General features: G+C 34.2%; 1 protein-coding gene across 1 annotated transcript; it reads right to left on the bottom strand.

Moving 5' to 3' along the window:
- Positions 1-8,384: 8,384 nt before the first annotated feature.
- On the bottom strand, positions 8,385-15,444 carry LOC130625323 (uncharacterized). The gene is made up of 8 exons (XM_057440380.1): positions 14,954-15,444; positions 14,395-14,631; positions 13,927-14,081; positions 13,330-13,488; positions 12,672-12,834; positions 11,268-11,419; positions 9,161-10,197; positions 8,385-8,812 (listed from the first exon to the last, which is right to left on the bottom strand). The coding sequence occupies exons 1-8, from the start codon at positions 15,201-15,203 to the stop codon at positions 8,698-8,700; spliced, it is 2,268 nt and encodes a 755-aa protein (XP_057296363.1). The 5' UTR covers positions 15,204-15,444; the 3' UTR covers positions 8,385-8,697.
- Between the last annotated feature and the right edge of the window lie 367 nt (positions 15,445-15,811).

The following is a 15,811-nucleotide window of genomic DNA, read 5'->3' as shown; positions in this document are numbered from 1 at the left end:
ACGTGACGGATGTACAGTAAAATGTCACAAAATTAAAAGTATCTTACCTTGGAGAAAAGAATACGATCTTACTATTCGAAAAATCACTTTTAGTACCATAAAGATGCTTGTGAAGATTATTTTAAAAATTATGCGTTAGTAATTCCCAAATATTTGAAAGTGTCCATCGGTCACAAAATTTAAAATTTAAGGATATATCAAGTTTTGCATAAAATATTGGCAATTGATAAAAGAAAAAAGAGTAGTATAATCATTATGTGTCCTATTACTTGTGTTTTCAAATACTTTATTTGAATATCTTCATATAATATCCCTCACGGTCAATGAGTAAAATATAAATAAACTATTTCGAACAAATAGGTCTAACTTGGAACTCCATCTTAAAAAAATGTTCTAAGTCATAAAACAGCATTTCTTGAACTATTGCTCGAAAATTCGTGGATATTGTTGGACACGGAAAGCAGGTATGTTACAATTTCTATCGCACTTTTGGTTTTTCTTTACTTACTCTTGTCTTAAATATTGTTTGTTCCAGTTCATTCTTCAAAATCAATCACTTTGTTACACGTACACTACACCATGCATAGAAGTCGCCGCCAACGTGAGTATACAATTTCGTGTTTTTAAGATCTTTTATACCTTACTGGTTTTCTCATATTGAATTTTACTCTTCAGAAAACTCTTTGATTGAACTTGCAACTCCAGCTACAATAATAAATGGTTGGAGGCATCTACAAAGCGTGTCGAACAATCGGGTTCTGATTTTGTCTCAACTACAGAGACCGAACAGTTAAAATTAACGTTCGGTAATATAACATGTCCTACCAATGAAAACGTGTACCTCGTGTTTGAAGAGAAAAGCTTTTTAAGTATTGTATGACATGTGAGAATCCTGTTTCACAGATTGATAAAAAATACTTCAAGGGAACAAAAGTCGTATATTCCTTGACTTGCTTGTCTGGTTGTGATATAAAATAGGATTCGCAACCTAAAATCAGTGGGACTAGAGATCGGGCTGTTAAATTTAGCTCCTTTATTTTTAAATTGCACATATGTTTACAAAACACATTGTTATTACAGGTGTTGGTAAATTGATGGTTGTGGCTGCCAGAGAGATGGCTGGTGTTGTATGGAGAAGCGAAACTTGCCTTGCTTGCCTTTTAGTATATATATCAATACACTTGATGTAGTTCTTTATCTCGCTGTCCCACAACACATAAGATTATGCAGGTTCTACCGAGATATTTATTGTATTTGATTAAAAGTTGTTAATTTGTGGAAAAGCTGCCAAATCCCATCGGTTTAGAAATTTAAGGGGGATAACTCAATTTCATTTACTTTATGGATACCTCTATGGATATAGTTCAAACTGGAGTCCTCAGTAACGCTGATGATAAGAAAGTACAGACTTTGCTATGTTGTTTGAAAGCCGCCACTTTTATGGTAGCAGTCAGTGCTATAGATGTAGATGCTGAGATTTCGTACGAAAACTTGCAACGTGCTTAAGAGATGAATTTAATGGTGAAGAGTAAACTCTAAACGGAGTGAAGCGGAAAGATCGTAGGAATTTAGGAAGGGTATGGAGATTAATACGTTCGCTACAAATTTAAGAAATACGATAAGTGAACTCTGCGGTATAAACGCTTCCCTTGATGGAAAGACTCTGCAAGCAATCGCCATAAATCATCCAATCTCTCAACTTGACGGTGATTTAAAAGTAGAGGTAAAGATGCTACAGTTAATGGGCAATAAATCATTAAAATATTATTGGAGTTACTAGAGTCAAAAATGGGGGAATGAATCACCACATTCTGTACTGTTGAAAATAATAACAACAGAAAAATTACCTTTTACGGACCCGATTATAAGCGCACCCGTTGTTAAGCGCACCAAATCCTTACCAAGATTTTATTCCTTGTTTATAAGCGCACCCCCAGATAAGAGCATATAGGAAAAAGAGATATGGAATACAATGTTTGCTTTACTTAAAATGCGAGATTTTTTCTGCTTTTTTAATTATAGTTTTTCTGAATATTTGCAGCATATATAAATATGAACACGGAAGTTCAATCCCTCCTCCAGGGAGCCAAGTGCCTGCAGGAACACGACGCTTTTCACCAGTAATGACTGCTTACATGTATAAAATTCGCCACTTATTCATCATTGGATCAAAATTTTGGCCAAAGCTTCTGGCACATGTCCCACAGGTTTTTCTACCGGCTTTAAGGTAGGTTTCCATACGACTGCATTTTCCGCTCGAGCGGAAAAAGCTCGAGAGCTTTTCCCGCGAGCATGCGCAATGAAGTAGAATGACTGCTGACTCGACGTAAAAAGATGCTCCCGAGCTTTTCTCAAAAAGATAAACCCATTCAACTTTTCAAGCGCGTATTTTTTCTCTCGATCTTTTTAACCAATGAAGTTCAAGAAAATGTAAACAATTTCGCAATCCATTTTATTCAAGAAAAATATTAAAAAAAACAACAAATTTTTCTACACTTCTTTATACACAAAATAAAAACACCTTTTAGAAAAGTGTTTGGTGTTAAATACAGCAGAGAGACCTGTTAGCATTAAATTTGTGAACAAAAGTTATGGATTCATAAATTCTTTTCAAATTTTTCTAACAACCACAAAAATCAACAGCTTGTTGGGGGGGCCGTTGGAAGTGAAATTAATAAACTAACAATAAATAATAACTTTTCCCTTTTTCATGAAAAAGTTTTCTCCTCTTTCTTAGCTGTTGTTTCCTGTTACGTCTTCTTTTAATTCGCTGCCATAAAAACAGTGTTGTTATTTTTTTTAAATTTCGTAGCCAAAAGTTTTTTCTGTTTACGGCAGCCATTTTATTCTCTGAAAGTTAAAGGGGCTAAAAAATCGTTATACACCTAAATTCATTCCTCTACCAGATAATCTAAACAACACACCTGTTTTTCTTTCGTTTTCTCAATAGGTAGGTTCGGTTTCGGTTTCGATTTTTCTTTCAGTTTTAAACATACAAAAGCAAACAGTACAGCAAAAATAGCCTTTAAGAGGTTCTCCAGTTTCTCTAGTAGCTAACGTTCTCTGGATAAAAGTCCAATCAGTTTTTTACTTTGATTACTATACTTCGTTTCATCCCAAAGAGAACAAGTTGGAAGCGTATACAATTGTTTGATACATTTTTAAAATTCTCTTTGTGATGTATCATCGTACGTTTTCTTTTGTTTAAAAAAAACATAACAAGAAGCCCTGGGGGCTCTAAGAATTTCCGCGCGCTACCAAAATATTTGATGAAAACCTGCTAATTCGTTGTGTTATTGTGCCAAACATTCGAAGGGGTTTGGTGCATGAACCTCTGAAGATAAAGCCCATCAGTGACATTATATCTTACAACAAACGCAAACAAAACGAAACGTGTCATAATAAACTTACATTTTAAAAGAAATTGCTAACAAAAAATACAGCCTACCTTCATGGTTGAAAGTCTTGCGATTGAAACGTTTATGGTCTTAAACGGCATTAGTTGACAAAAAATCAAAATTTTGATGTGACCATCATTTTCAGCATACTTTTTTTGTCAATTGTGCCAAAATTTGTCAAAAATAAAGTAGTTTTAATTTTTAGACCAATTTTTGCCTAAAATGACATTTAGACAACAAGAAATCAAAATTTTGATGTCACCATCATGTTCAGCATACTTTATTTGTTTACTGTGCCAAATTTTGTTAAAAATAAAGTAGTTCTAATTTTGGACCAATTTTGGCCTAAAATGAAATTTAGGTGACAAAAATCAAAATTATTATGTCACCATTATGTTCAGCATACTTTTTTTGTTAACTGTGCCGAATTTTGTCGAAAACAAATACCAATTTTGGCCTGAAGCGTCAATACTAGACTTCCCAGTAGTTAAGGAGCTTGGGTACGAAGTTTACATCTGTGACGGACCAACGTGAAATCCCAGGATTTTTTCTCAAAAAATGCTCCGAAAGAAAAAAACGATGGTTTTAAAGAATGTCCTACGCCTTCGGGCGCGGAAATTCAACTAACAACACTCACTTCGTTCCAAAACAACAGTTTGTTTTTTACATTTTGGATTTAAATTACATTCATGTTCGAATCCGATAGATTTTCTTCAAAAGTAAGCAACCTCGGTCCCATAATAAAAAATGTAAAGTATAGAAGAACAAATACCTTATTCCATGAAATTAACGAGTCATAAAATTAACGCGGTTTTTCAAAATTCGCGTTAATTTAATGACTGTTAATTAAACGCAGTGTTAATTTAAGGACTGCTAATTTAATGACTCTTTAATTAAAATTCAGTAGACGTTAATTCGAATGCCGCTTAATTCGAACTTTCTGTTATTTCGAACAAATTGCCAAGTCCCTTGAGTTTGGTTTAATAAAGTCTTATGTTTTGAGCTGTTTAAATCGAACTCCGCTAATTCGAACATTTCGCCAATTCAAACAATTTTTTCGCCATCACCCCATCGCCAAGCAAACCACGTTAAAAGGTTTTTATAAAAAGTTGTAGTAAAGTTGTAAAAAAGTTATATTAGCATAAAACCTTTAAACGTTTATTAAAGTTCTTGTTTTTTCTGAACTTCCGATAATCCAAACATTCGTTAATTCGAACAAATAATTTAGTCCCTTGCGTGTTCGAATTAACGGACATCTACTGTATATATTTATATTTTAATTAATGTCTTTTTATATATTTTAACTGGACACATATTTAAATCAGCTTTTAGTTGACACGTATATCTGGTATAAATACTCGCTTAATAAAAAAAAGAAAAGAAAAAAAAAAGAATCAGCTTGGTATAGTTTGTGAAGGGATGTTCTGTATTCCACTGGAGTTTGAGTGGCTTGAGAGTACTATGCCCGTTTAACGTTTATGGGAGTGTTATTGTGAGTACAGAAAAAACTGCTTTGTATACCATAATGGGATAAAATTGGAATATGAAGTTGTTAATAATGAAGATTTGGCAAATGAGCTTAGGAGAAATTAAACGATTACTGCAACATTGTATGATAGGGTTTTAGACATAGAACGTTGATAAGGCTGATAGTGCTTGTAATTTCGGTTTTAATACCCCCTTTAAATCGTTGAAGGGTATATTGATTTTGCTTGAAGATAAAGATGGGTATGATAAAGATAGTGAGAAGTTTAACAATTCCAAGGTTAATAAGGTGAGTTTCATTCAGTAGAGGGTCATCCTAATCAATTGTTTAGTTCGGATCTTGAAAGTTATCATCAGTGGGAAGAGGTGAAAAAACATTTCGTGGTCGGTTGCAAGAGTATGGAAATGTACAGAAGGAAATGCTGTTGGGAGAAATGGATTGGGTGGTTAATATACGAGTAAGTTTGCATTGTGGAATGATTTTGGAACTATTGAATATGGTAAGCTTCATAGAAGTGGTAGAATGCTTAGGAAGGTGTTGCTTTGCCGATAGGCTGCTGAGGGGAAGGAGAGGATGAACGCATATGTTTTTGTATATAGAAACACAGATTAATATTAAGGGTGGAACATTCTCAAAACTTTTGTAATAAAATGTTTGTGAAGGATTCTTGTACAGCGTTATTTGTGAGACCGGCAGGTTTTAGAATTGTTGGACGGTGAGTTTAGAGGATGCTTGAATATAATGTTTCGCTTTCATTGGAACCAGAACCCACCATGATTTTTTTTTTAATTATAATTTTTTATACACCACAAGTAATGATTTTCGTAAAAGTATATATCAAAATCAACTTACTGTCTTGCAATGAACGGACTGAGAAATCACGGAGTCAGCCAGGAAGGTGAGGCCGTCTCCCGCATCCAATCGTGTGATTCTAAAATAAACTTACACCTCGGGGTTGCACACAATTGAACATGATCCCCTGAAGTACGAAGAGTTTGTCCAACTGGATAAACTAGCGTGGCCTAGTAGCTATGGTGTTCCCTTCGCAGTCATCTATCTAGTTCTGTTGTTTAGTCAACAGCGCTGAGGTATTAAATGGGGTTTGTGCAGTCCTTACAGATCTCTGTATGTTTTTGGAACACATTGCTTGACAAAAAATATCTTAAACAACGTCTAAAATATAAATTTCCTGCTGCCAGATCAATTGTGTTTTCGTTTCCCGTGAACCTTATAACTTCTATAACTTTATCGTGTCCGAATCCGTTTTTTTTTTCCGAACCTTGATATGTCCTCTATGTTTACTGGGAAGTATATAACATCAAAGTTAATTTTTTAATGTATTCTTTGTATTTTGATAGTCTTTGTGGGTCCTATGTTCGTGGATAAAGCGCTGAGATTACTGCGTACATAAAACATTTGTCATCGTTCTTGACGTTTATTACGGCCTTTGTTGTCTTTAATTTTTGTGGTTGATCGATATAAGATGATCCCTTTTGCATCCATTTCTTTAGCTTAGAATTTTTTCTATTCTGGCACAGCTTTTAATTTAAAAATATTATAAGCATCCTTGTCCCCCACCTAAATCAGAGCAGTAAAGGGCCTGAGACTGTCTTAGGTAAAATTTTTCGAAATAGAGTAGATAGAAGTGGAAGATCCTGGCGTCCAACAAACTTGCGTTTCCAAAACACTTTGGATCAGAGCAGGTAGGGCGATGGGGAGCGAGGATATGATAAATCCGGAATCCTATCCAAAGTACGTTAAAATTGAAGTGAGTTAGAATGGGCTGCTTTTTTGTCGAGATTGACCATTTCTATCTACTTGGGTTTAATCGGAAGATGTGCCTAATTTTGGCTGATTATTAGGTTAAATATTCTGAGAAACTGGATTATTTAGAAACGTACAAATTTTTTATGGTCAGTGGTGCAAAACTGTGTAACTAATATACACATTTACGGGAGGAAAATTAAGGGCTATAAGAAAAGCACTTTGAAGGAAAAGTAAATGCTTTATCCGATGAAAAACGTTGGGGCCAGAAGAAGGAGCAAAAACAACACTAACATGCATATTATGTGGAAGGCTTAATTTATATTATGACAATAACAAAAGCAACAACAGATATATATAATAATTAGAAATTAAATGGAAAGAGTATATCAAGATTTTGTGCAGGTAGAGCGAGCTAATTAAAAGTTAGATAGATAGATAGATAGATAGATGTGCATATTTTACACGGCTAGTCTAAAATAAACAACAGCAATTGAAACAGTGTTTTTATTTTTCTTGTAAAATCATTGTGTAAACAGTAAACTTTCAAAATCATTGAATTATTTCCGAAATACTTTGTAGCTGTTATGCTTTCAACAAAACAAAATATACTAAGAACAGATATCGCCATATTATACTGGCTGGCTAAGGTTGTAATAGGTACTAAAGTTATTTTCACCATGTTGGTAGTAGAACCATAAATATTTTCTACGCCTGTCAGCATTACACGTTCTTTAACCGCTAAATTAACTGTGGGCACTTCTTATTTTCAGGAATTATTTAATATTATGCTATTAATTTGTCAAAACCTCCCACCCCCCCCCCCAAAAAAAAAATAAAATAAAAAAAATTAGTGTCTCTTTATAGGCCTCATAACGTGTCAAAAAAACAGTCATAATTATCATCATTATTCAGAAGTTCCTATTGTCAGAAGCTTTGAAACTACAAAAGTACAAAGTTGTGACGAACGTTAACCTTCACCAAAATGTCTTGCTAACTTAAATAAAAGAAAAATCGCAGAAAAGACAAGACTGATTTTCTTCTGCACTCACGAAGGTGACACAGGGAAATAATGTTCTTCAAGAAAAATCGCAGAAAAGACAAGACTGATTTTCTTCTGCACTCACGAAGGTGACACAGGGAAATAATGTTCTTCAAGAAAAGTCGCAGAAAAGACAAGACTGATTTTCTTCTGCACTCACTAAGGTGACACAGGGAAATAATGTTCTTCAGTAATATTTTTATTCGCAATTTCTTTCAATCTTCATTCCGTAATCGTATATTTCAAACTCAGGAACTTCCATTTATTTAATAAAGGCTTTTAATTTCATGTCAGTACAGAACAATTCCTCAAACACTTTCTGCAGCTTTTTTCAATCGGAAAGACATGGAAGTGTCCAGTAGCCAATAACAATGAGAGAAGTTATTTATTCCCATACACCCGTCCCCTGAAATCTGCCTTTCTGTATTCGTAAATCTAGGCGACTTCGACGAGTTTTATCTTTCGTTTTAACGAGTCCAAGAGTCCACTAATATCACAGCACATGAGTCAGGAAAACAAAATACTAGGCAGAGATATAATTATCAACTCGGGGTGCAGGGGACGCAGAAAGAATTTTGTGCGGGTAATAAAAATCAAGGCAAGCACCGAAAAAACCGACCGCAGTAGTACAGCATCTTCCCGAAATGAAATGCGGTAGCGCGGGGTTCTCTAACACAGAAAATACGCAGATTAATATCAACAACTTCAGAAAATAGGATCATATCAGAAAAATTATATCAAATCAGCTCCTATTTTTTCATAAATAGCAGCTACTTGATACATTAAAAGATCGAGGCAACTATTTAGAAACCTGAGTAAATATAGATAAAACAACTTTGAAAATAAATACATCTTGTGTTCGGCAAGAACTTTGAAATAAATCATTTTCGATAATCCAATTATTGCACAGACCACGAAAAACAAAAAAACGCTAGCTCTTGTGCATGGCGTTAATAAAGCATTTAGACAGAGTCGCATATCAGATATGGTTTTGGCGTATGAAGGTTTTACTTGTACATGTCTATTTCATTTAATTCAGGATAAATAACTTTATCTGTTCGGTCATTTCCCTCATCATCTTCGCCTTCATCGTCAACATCTTCCTCAACATCACCCTTTTTACTATAAAGTAAACATATTATAAAAACATGGCAATTATAAGTTATGGAACAAGGAAATTTGTATAGTATTTTTGCTCTGTAAATCGCGTTTAATATCTCCAGTATTTCAGCAGCAAATAATTATAACCGTAATCAATGAAATGATAAAATGAACGCTCCCTCCCGTAAATGTCAAGTAAAAATTCCTTTCGTAACATCCGTGTGCAGATGCACCTAACAGTTTTATAAAGCTTGGTGGTGGGAGAAGGGGAGATAAAGACAATGGACTATTTAAGGCGATACGAAATTATAGTAATAATAATAGTAAGTAGTAATAATAATTATAGTAATTATAGTAATAGCAACTCACTAAAGATTGTCACCCTCTTTGTGGCGACGATGATGATTTTCAGGTGCATCTTTGCCTGTTGTGCTTGCACACTTATCGTAAGCGCTTTGAACAGCTACTGTGCCATAAATATCTCGAAAAGCATCAAAATGAGCAGACGTAACAAGTTCACCACCTGTTTTCTTCCTACAAACATACGATGTTATAGACCTTGATAATTCAATGGCAGGGCAAGCATTGTACGCTCCTTCCACAACGCTGCTCTGAAACATGCTGTAGATTGCCTGGATAGTGATTAGAGCAATGCCATCATCTTTTTCGAAGCATACCAACTGTTGATTGGTGCTCGAGAAGGCGCATGAAGAATACGCTGACGATACTTGTGTTTGGTTGTACTTTGCGTACAGCTGGCTAACTTGAGCCAGCGTGTGTTTGTCATTTTTCTTAGCGCATATTGACAAACTAATTGAACTTGTAACTTGAGCAGGAGGACAGATGGATGTTTCAATGAAATACAGAACTTGAGCAGTGGTCAAGTTTTCCTTAGCAGCATTTTGTGCATTAATCATACCATTTAGCCAATTTACGCAAACTAGTGCTTTTTTCGTCTCGTCGTTTAATACACAATCTGATTGGGCGTTGTATAAGCGCATTTTTGCTTGCAACCAATTATCAAAGGTAGTTCTATTAATTAATTTGTTTTCTGTACACTCCTTATTGATTGCAACTTCTTCTGTTTGTAAAATTGCATACAGGTTATCGTTTGTTTGACTCCCAATTTTGCATTCACCAGTTGCGAAGTTAAGTAAGTTGGCCTGTCTTGTAACACATTGAAACTTCTTAGCAATGACTTTGAAAGTTGTGGTCAGATTTTTTACTAATTTTTCTGCATCTGATTTACCAGCTCCAATTATCATCGCATTAAAATTGTTTATGTTCTTGATAGCTTGAGCAAGAGTAGGACTTGTACTGGACATGTTGGTAGCCATCTTAATGAGCTCTGATGTAAATGCTGTGAAATTGCTTGAGTACAATGATTCCTTTAAGTCGTTGTATTGCTAAAAAACGTAAATGCACGTAATTGCCAGGGTCTGATGCCTTATAACTTATTTCAAGGTACTAGGCTGAACCACAAGAGCATTTAAGAAATAGAATTATTACCCGGGTAAAAGGGCGGCATCAATATTTTCGAAAATCGCGCAATGTGATTGGTTAGAACTTACGTTATAACGGGCAATATTCCACGGTATTGCCCGCCACCGTAGCAACCGTGTGTAAAGTTTAAATATGTTGGCTTTAAATGTAAATAAACACAGAAAAAGTAAGCAAAACGCGAAACAGAAGTGAAACTTACTTTTATCTTTTAAAGAATTCTATGATGTAGCTACAATCAAAACCTGTAATGTTTACACGATATTCGATTTTAAAAAAAAAATTTTTAGTTAGAATGTACGTTCCATAGTTACTATAAAGACATGGTTTCTACATCCTGCTTATGTTATATTTTTTGTCGTAAAATGCAGTACTCGGATAATAAACCATAAAATAACTGTTTATTTTGGGCAATACCGAATATTGCCCTCTTAAACAGTTATTATAAGGGTTAATACCTGTCCGACATAACACATAATCTGGACCTAAAGTTTCTTTATAAGAACAAACTTGTGTAGCAAAAAACTTTACTGCGAACTTGTAGAGATTTCCACTTTTTTAGGAATAAGGTATTACTAATATAAATTATAATGGATTAACTTGGGCTGTGCTGCAAAATATCGCCAAGGTGTAAGTGCCGACCGGGCTTGGTAACTTATAATGCCTATACAATTGTATTGCCCAGGTTGCATGATCTACATGACTAAAATGTATTATCTAATACTAGTCGGTTTGCCCTTCCTTTTTATACCGCATCGCGCGCGTCTCACTACTTGCGGTACCATTATGCATGACGGACAGACGTATACGGGTATTATAATATAGATATCAGAAACCTGATCACCAGGGTTCTGAGACAATGTCCAAAGTTAGAAAGTTACTTTTTGCTTTCTTGTGTCAAATTTTTAGCTGCTTTTTTTTCAATACTACTTATTATTGGAATAAAGTCATTTGGTCTCAAACGCAAGGCACTTACCGTGGTTACATTTGCTTGAAGATCTGCAATTCTTGCACGTAATTCTTTGGCCTTTGTTTCCTGATCATTGATTGTAGTCAACACTCCTGCCATTGTGGTCTTCAATGTGTTGCAGTTCTCAACAACTTTCGAGATGTACAGTATGTCTTGGACTATAATTGATGGAAAAATATTTTGTTAAGGCTCGAATAGACGAACAATTTTGCAGATCAATTTTCAAAATAAAATATTGAACTAAAATTGATCTAAATTGTTGTGTATATATCATTAAAAAGTAGTAGCACGATAATACAAAAATGACGTAAAAACACAAATCAATATTCAAAAATTGATCTAATTAAATTAAATTAAAGTGGTTTAATTTTATTTAAGGCCCGAATAGACGGAACAATTTTGTAGATAAATTTCGAAAAATATTATTTGTCGAAGTATTGTTGAAAAAAATACATGTAAAATATTTACGTTAAGAATTATTCAAGTCTTAAATTGATTTAATATTTTTGTAAATATACACGATACAATATAAAGAATAACCTGAACTTATTTTATTATAACATCAGGCAGAGCGACAATATGTGCGCGGGATATGCGAAATGTGAGCATTTTAACGGGTTCGTAGCCCCTAAGGGAGCACAAAATTATTTCTTCTTCGTTGTCGCTAATGTCGATAAATTAAATTCAGATTGTTCTGTATATTATATCGTGTATGTATACAAAAATATTAAATCAATTTAAGAACTGAATAATTATTGACCTAAAATTTTGCGTGTGTTTTTTCAACAATATTTCGAGAATAAAATATTTTTCGAAATCTGATCTATAAAATTGTTCCGTCTATTCGGGCCTTTACATATCATTTTTTTTTAGTATATATTGAACGAGTATTTTGCCAACCTCGCTCCCAGGGCATTTTGCCTTGTTGATGGAATTGATAGCGGTTGGCCACTCCGTAATAACGTCCCAGGGGGGCACAAGATCCTGAGGACGAGGTTGGTATTTTGCATAACGCAGTAAAGGAGAGTGATTTAATAAAACAGACTTCTGTGGTCATGGTGGTAAGATTCTTTTTTTTCTTTAATTATTAAATCATTACCTAATCTCTACGGGGCGCTGCTTTCTAGTAACAAGTGCCTGGGTGATCAAAATTATTGACTAGGCTCTCTTCCGTTTTTGATATAATTTGGGAAAGAAACAAAGCATGCTGAAAATGGTACTGACATAAAAAAATTTTTTGTGTGACCTAAATACTGTTTTTAGGTCAAAATTAGTCACAAAATTGACGCAAAATGTCTTCGTTTTCTACAAAAGAAGAATTACGGAGAAGTACAACTTGTGAAAACGAAATAATAATTTTAAGGTGTTTATTACATGTTGTCTAAGAGCGTAGATAAGAACTGTGCTTACCTGAAGCGTACACAGACATTGCGGTTGTTCCAGCAAAGACGATACTTGTACCAGCGCGCTTGTAGTTGTTTTGAATAAAATATTTTGCTCTCTGCGCCGCTGTTGGATCGACATGTGCCACAACAGCTTGTGATCTAGTTCTGGTCTTAACAATGTTTCTTTGCTAATGCGAAAGAAGAGCAACGATATGGACTAGCTATAATACCAAATTGCTCTAAATGTTTTGTTAAAAAGTGGTAATCATTGTAAGAAAATTTTACGATTACCTAACTACAAACTACAATTTAAAGGAACACTTTAAGACATTACAAGTAAATTGCACTAAAAATTTTAGGAGTCTAATTGACTCTAAACCTCACACTTAGCTATAGAATTATTATTGCCAGAACTATTATCATTTTTTTCTGCTTGCCTTAAAAAAGTGTAATGCCATTTCGCAATAAATTTATTTCGTCAACTCTCCAAACGATGTTGTTAGGTACTTTTGGGGTATGTCCTATTGCAATTTTCAATTTAGAAACCCCGCTGTAAGATCTGCTCAATATTTCAAAACTTGACACTTTTTAACTTGTTTTAAAAATTTTAATTCTACGCTCCAAAATTTTGCTAGATCACAATTTCGTGCGTCATGACAAATTTATCAGTTTTACACTCTCACCTCCCAAGTCTGCAACTTATTCATCACCCAATATATCAAAATATAATCTGAAAAAAAACTAGCTGCTCTCGTGAACTCGGTAAATACTTGTGTTACGATATTATCCACTTCTGGTTGGACCAAGGTATAATTTTTCGTGATCTTTCCACCTAATCGGGACTAAAAGTATGAAAGTAAAATAAGTTTTATGTATGTACGACACACGACTCCTAAGTATATAATTTTCACATTAACTCAGGAGAGGGCAAATCGACATAAATACAATAAAATGTCCTATGTATAAAATAGAGACCAATACAGGCATTTAACGTCGTTTTCTGAACGTTATGGTACATTTTTGTACTTTCACAACCTTGTCCCAAGGACTCAAATACTTATAGTGAAAAAGGTTTCTAGCAAGAAAGCCTTAAGGATGGTTGCCAAAAAAAATTTTACTCACAAAAATTATTGGCAATTATTAGATATATTTTCCTGTGTCTCAGAAATATAGTCTGTTATTGAGTTATTTCGCCATTTTTTACATCTCCCAATTTTTCTGTAGAAGAAGCTGATATAGAGGAATTGCAGATAAAATGTAAATGTAGCCCAATAACTTACTACTAGTTGCTGTGTGGCGTTCTCCAATTTCCTGTCTAAATCAGGATCTATGGTCAGTGCTAACGACTTTGCGTGGTCGTTAATTTCTTGCATTGAGTCATACAAAAATGTATTTGCTGTTGTTAAGCCAAACAAAAATGTTTCTGAGTTCTCCACTAGAATAAAAATAAAAAAATTAAGTTAGCTAGCTCAGTACTAGGATAGGGAATTCCAAATGTGCTTTCGTTGTTGTGGTCGTAATTTTTGTTTTTACGGACGGTTAAAGCCTAAAGAAATATGGATAAAATTAAAAAGGTTTTGTTTTATTTTGTGTAGAACTGGATGGAAATGTTGTCAAAGATGACTTTAATCCTTCACTGGGGTTTCTTTTATCTAAATAGATTAAGCTGCGCTCATGTCTGTGACGCAATGTTTAGACTAACGCGAAAAAACGGAAGTCATTTCTTATTTAACACCTTTTTATCATACCTGCTAAATATTCGTTGTCTATAGCTGTGTACAGAGTAAGAACTCTGTTTCGAACGGTCAAGTAAGATTTATAATCTGAACATATACTTGGACAGCAAATTCCGCAGCATTTATGGTTGCTGTAAATGAAATCAAATACAATTCTTGCAGATGTTATAGCCAATGAAACACCGTGGATTATACCAGCTGTAATTAAAGCAGCTCTAACAAACTTCAAACCAGTTGGACCAAGACTCCCTTTTAAAGAAACATAAAATCAATATTAAATGGTTGCGATGGGGTACATAAAATGAAGAAAATATGAAAAAATTTGTTTCACTATATACGTTGAATGTGCATGCACTTGCAGTTCATTTCTTATTGTGTTAAGATGATCATTGACATCACTTAGCTAGCTTTATCTAATGTTGACAAGTACGCAATGTATACACTATTAAAGTGTTATTTTGATTTAAATTAGTTCAATTTCAAATGCTTCCTCCTTTCCTACTTCAACAATCGAACCATCAGGAATCTTTGAAATTCTACCCAGTTTAAAAAAGGACGCATTACAACCTACTTTTAGCAACACTGCTATGTTCATCAGTATCGGTGCTTTTAAGTTTATTCTTCTCAATACTGGTCTGCTGGTTATCTACTGTGGCCACTCCAGTGTTGTCCAGCACATCATCGACTCTGCTTTCAATCTCAGAATAATTATAATCTTTTAAGATATTCTTATCATACTGCAGCGCGTTGCTCCAATTGGTGTCATATGAAAAGCATCTAACCAAGAAGGCGAAACATAGAAATAAATAACACAGTAGCATGGTATTTTTTTGCTCAGCTATGAACTTATATTCTCTTTCTTTCCTCAATGAGTTATGTCCCTTCCTATGATGTGCGCTACGTTTGTATTGAAATAATCTTCCGCTTCTGAGGTTAGTAATGACCGCTATGTATTTATAATTATCTTAATTATTGTGTTGCTCATAAAATTATACGTTGTATTATAACTAATGGCGGGTTTTATGTATAAACCTCGTGCACTGCGTAGTTATTTTTTTAAAAAACAAAAACAAATTTCTTATTTGTAATGTTTTGTTGCGTAAATTATCTTTTAAGATTTGTTTGCTAGCACGGCTTAAAGAATTCTTTTCTGAAGGTTTAAAAACATTGAACAATAAATCAGTGGAAATATCTTCCTGCCTCTTTTGAATTCCTCTGCGAAGGAGAATCGATTATTCATTATAGTAATGAGCGACATAATTAAATTTTACAAAGGGTTTTCTACACAAGCGGAAGCATTTGCTATGTACTGATTGCATATGGTGGATCGAGGGAACCATGTAGACTGGCGTTTTTCTCAAGTAAAACTTATTAATAGGAGGGTAAGAATGGAACAAATTTGTGCACATTCGAAGCTTAAACACTAATT

The sequence above is a fragment of the Hydractinia symbiolongicarpus genome, chromosome 14 (genome assembly GCF_029227915.1).
Source record: "Hydractinia symbiolongicarpus strain clone_291-10 chromosome 14, HSymV2.1, whole genome shotgun sequence".
In the NCBI taxonomy this organism is placed as follows: Eukaryota; Metazoa; Cnidaria; class Hydrozoa; order Anthoathecata; family Hydractiniidae; genus Hydractinia; species Hydractinia symbiolongicarpus.
Note: the sequence above shows the minus strand (reverse complement) of the source record. Positions and strands in the feature narration are given on the sequence as shown.